At 33.7% G+C, this 4,919-nt stretch overlaps 1 protein-coding gene across 1 annotated transcript; it reads left to right on the top strand.

Annotated features, from left to right (window-relative positions):
- Positions 1-948: 948 nt before the first annotated feature.
- Positions 949-1,896, top strand: LOC113339726 (protein LURP-one-related 11-like). Its single transcript, XM_026584957.1, has 2 exons — positions 949-1,233; positions 1,349-1,896. The coding sequence occupies exons 1-2, from the start codon at positions 979-981 to the stop codon at positions 1,712-1,714; spliced, it is 621 nt and encodes a 206-aa protein (XP_026440742.1). The 5' UTR covers positions 949-978; the 3' UTR covers positions 1,715-1,896.
- Positions 1,897-4,919: the final 3,023 nt, after the last annotated feature.

Here is a 4,919-nt window from a genome sequence, read left to right on the forward strand (position 1 = left end):
AAAACACCCATTTTTAGATAAGCCAGTTCATGCAACTTTCCGAGAACTACTTTTATAGCATCTATTCTAGCTCTACTGCTCAAGTGTTATTGATAGGCTTTTTCTCGGCTTGAAACACATTTATCATGTGGCTCGTCCAAACTGGACCCTTGATTACACCTACCTGTATGAGATCATAGAAAGCGATTTGGTCCCAACAATAATATATATGTCCAGCAGCTAGACTGTCCAGTTTCCCAACCTCTAGAAGTTAGCTGGCTGCTTAAGAAAATAATTAATATATTTATTACATTTCCAACCATTTCATTGGTAATCGAACAAAATAACTTCAAGAAACATTTAGGGCCGCAGAGACTGAGCAAGTAACGTTTCAATGTTCGATGGGAAGAATAAAACTATGAAACGCCACCATGAGAATCAAACTTTGAAATCAGAGAAGCAGTAATTTGATTTTAATGTCTTAATTAATACTATTAAGGAGAAAAGAATAGATTTAGCAACGTTTTTTTATAAATAAAATTGAAAAGTTAGAGCCAAGAAGGTTCCTTGAATAAACCCCCACGTACAATTGAAGTCCTCCACGCACAATCGAGTCAGACAACAGGTTAAAAAACTTTTTTATTACAAATTTTCTGATTTGTAAATTAATTAATTATTTTAAAAATAAATTAGTACTCGTACAGTACTAACCAAGAGTCCAACATCGATCTGGATCATGCCATGACCACGGGCACCACCGTGTACACATCAGAATCCCTGTTTTTAATTATCATTATTTTGTAAAAAAAAGTAATCCAATATTCGATTCTCATTTATGATTTTATTCTGATTACTTAATAATTAAATTAATCAAAACAGTAAATATAATTAATTAATACTTCAAAATTCCTAGCATTTATAAACCCCTTGAGCCTCTCTTTCTTCTCTCATTTCCAAAAGGAAAAAAAAGAACTCCAGATTTTTTGTAGTCTTTTTTTAATGGCTCCCAGAGTACATCCTCAAGCCTCTCTATCACCCTCTTCGTCTTCATCATCTTCTTCTTCATGTATAACTTCAAAAACGGAAGTATTCACAATATGGATGAAATCTTTGGTAATGAATAGCAACGGTTGTACCGTCTTCGATTCGAATGGTGAAATCATATACCGAATCGACAACTACCACAAGAAATGTAGCAACAAAGTTTATCTCATGGATCTTAAAGGAAATGTTTTATCAACTATTCTTAAAAAGGTAAATTGAACGCTTATGATCAGTTTTCCATTTCTTGATTTTTCATGTACCACCCCAGTTACGAATATCCGTTGCGAATTACTAACGGTTTGCTTTCATGATTTTTGTTTTGTAGAGATTGAGAATGTTTGGAAGGTGGGAAGGTTATAATGGAAGTTATTGTTCCAAGCAAGATCAAGAGAAGCCATGGTTTCAAGTTAGGAAACCTTTTAGACTTCTAAAAAGAGGTCATTGCACTGTTAGTGTTTCAATGGGGCCTTCGGTTGATTCGTTATATACAATCGAAAGGTTGGATAGTAAAATGGGTTGCAAGATACTAGACCAAGCAGGAAATTTGGTTGCAGAGATGAAACAAAAGCAATCAAGATTTGGTGTTGGGTTAGGGGATGATGTATTGACATTAATGGTGGAATCAAATGTGGATCATTCACTAATTTTAGGACTTATTGTTGTACATGGGTTAATTAATCACAAATTATGAAAATCCATTTCAATTCATTAAGTGGTCATGTGTAGTAGTTGAATAGATTAAGATCCTTAGTTAAATAGATATCCAGAGTTCTTGTAAAGTTTTTGATCATCACTAATGAAAATGATGATCATTACCAATTTTGTAACCTAGATTTTATTACTAATTAAACAAGAAATAGAACTCCTAATTTATTTATTTTTGTTGTTTAAAATTAATCGAATGAAATATAGTATGTGCGTTCTCTAAGAAAAAGAAAATCAATCTCCCATAATCCGATGAAACTTACCTATATTCGAAATTTGTAAGGTGTGGCTGGCATTTACAACCATATACACTAGTTTTTAACAAAAATAACAACTCATGATGATGATTATTGCCAACTTTATAATTATCACACCAATCTCCTAGTATTTATTATTTTTTTGTAAACTGTTGAAAATTATTTTAATACAATACAGTCTTTGCAATTCCATAAGGATCATAACTAATAAATCAGGTAAAAACCACGACACTTTATCCAAAATAATTGGAAAGGTGAAAGTCTTTTAGGCTTTTTAGCCATTAGGAGCTATCTAGATATTCATTCAAAATTCGAATGCACAAGCCATGAACACAAAAGATTTATTCGGAAGTAAGTTTTGAGGTTTCTATGAAAAAAGAAAAAGAATTTGTAACTCATTTGCACAAAAAATTCCATCTAAAATACACAACTAATACTTTTTTTTTACTCATTCAAAATAATATTGTTGTTGGAACTCTGATCGCTGACATCATCGTCTAGAACACTACATGGCATTTAGAACAAGTAACAATCTTATACCGCCACCCAGAAGATGGCAAATTAAGACAACATGGGCTCTATCTATAAGAAGAATTAGGTGCATGTCGTTTTCTGTTATAACTCAATTATATGGGGAACCATATGAGTAGGAATATAGAAATAGTTGATTTGATATTAACCATCATCCAAATTCAAAAATAGCTTGAAATATCCCCTCTTCTTGATCATATCCTTGTGAAAAGACAACCAAATAAAGAAAGAAAGATCCGGAAGCATAAAGAAAGTTTGGTTCTAGTAATACAAGCAAAAGCTAGACTAGATAGGCAGTAAGGCAAATGATCATGCACAAAAATCCAATTCTAAAAAAACCCACCATGTTTGATTGTATGGCTGGTTGGTCTACACACTCTACACATCTACATGGTGGTGGGCTTGTTTGAATTCCATTATCTATGAGTCAGGTCACTGACTCACTCATTCACTTTATACGTTCCATCCTGTGCATTGACTCTTCTCTTATCTCCCTGTCAAGGAAAGTTGATGCTAAAAGAGGGTTCTATCATTATGTGTGGTTGTTAAGGGTGTTTCCCATGCTGGAAATGTCGGATGGGTCCGATACAGAGTAACACGTACCTAAAAGGTATAAAACTGGTGCGATTCAAGTAGTGTACCAGATTGGATCAATAGTTACGTTACGTATAGCCAACGATATCGGCGGATATTTGATTTAGTTGTTAAAGTCTATGCAGTGCAGTTAAACGAATAGACAACATCAAGTGAAGCTCGAAGCCTAACCTATTACATTCAATTTTCATTATGCAGCGCAGTTATTAACAATGCGAGACTATTATCCTCTGCATTAATCATGCATGGTGGTGAGCAGTGTATAACCACTCACTTATTCATTTTATGAGTGCATTGACTCTCTCTATACGTCTCTTCTCTATCAAGAGAAGCTAAGGCTAAATATGAATGAGTAGTGTGGCGGTTAATGGTGGATTATGCTCTGGATTATGTTACTTGGATTATATCATATCATATGCTTTGTCCTACAATTGGATTATGTTACTTGGATATAGAGAAGAAGGGACCTAGCTCTAAACGATCCATATTATAAGTAAAGTAGTTGGTATAAACTCGAAAATAGTCTCAAACTATTCCTTTACTTCATTTAACATATTTTTGCGTTCATATGTTATAACAGTTTAGTTCTACTATTACTATCGCTATATTGGTTAAATCGCCTACGTTATACTAACATTTCTTTATAGAAAGAAACATTAGTAGATTTCTACGATGAGAAACATTATACATAAAGAAACAACTAACAAGTTGCATATGATATGCCCATGGTGAAGGGTGACTCACACTAATTCTGCCGCTAGCAGCCTTGTACGTAAGATCCAATACAAAGTGACACGACCAAGTGAAGTAGTACTTTCCACACTATTAATTAAGAAACAAAAAGGTTAATTAGTACTAATTATAAAATCAGTTTGCCTAACAACAACAAAACTAAGTACGTACGTAGAATATGTCCTTCATTAGTTTAACTATAATAAACAAATCAGAAATGCATCACTAGTTTTTTTTCCTTAGTACCCCTTTAGAGCCACTCTAGTATAATCGTTCTTTTAGGACCCTAGAGGAAGCACTGTGTTGGGAGCACTGAGGCAAAAAAACATACGAAAAGGCAATTTCTATGATGGTTTTTTTCTTTTCTCAGCCGGATCTTCATTATTCAATTTACAAATAGATTTACAATAATTTGTTATATTCGGTGGACACTCGATATCCAATTGGGGGGATTTCCTAATTCATTCTTTGAATAAAAACCAAGCTTTTAGTCTCAAACAAATTGGAGGTAAGTTAGAAATGAAATCCATATCAAGTTACCAAAATAAATAGGGAAACCCTCCCTATCTGAGCCATTTTAGCGGCCACTGTAAGGATTGTTTTTCTCTTAATTTCCACTATAGGGAAAATTTTAAATGAGGCGCGAAAGTGACGATTTTCTTGACACTAGTTTAGGAGGGAAAGGCGTGATTCTCATAGTTGGGGTCAAATGTTCAAAACTTTTGACTACAATTTTTTGTTGATATCCTTCCGCGAAAAAAATAAGGGGTTTTTGAGTTTACCCCTAAATAAATTAGCGATTGAGCTTTCCCCTAACTTATTAATAGCAGTAACTTTGCCCCCTAAACTAATGTTTAAGATAAAAAAGCCCTTCTCTTGTAGCTGTTAATTTCATATGGAAATCAATTCCTTCGATCAACTTAGTTTCACACTGCGCAAAAAGAAAAACTTAGGTTTCACTTACCAATATATCGGTTGTTCTTCCTTTCTTCTTTGACCACCCCAAACAAACAGATATCAAATGCATAATCATTTTATTAGGAGTGGAGATGGCGTAAGTTTAGATGATCAGAAGAC

The sequence above is a fragment of the Papaver somniferum genome, unplaced genomic scaffold, assembly GCF_003573695.1.
Source record: "Papaver somniferum cultivar HN1 unplaced genomic scaffold, ASM357369v1 unplaced-scaffold_21, whole genome shotgun sequence".
Taxonomy (NCBI): Eukaryota; Viridiplantae; Streptophyta; class Magnoliopsida; order Ranunculales; family Papaveraceae; genus Papaver; species Papaver somniferum.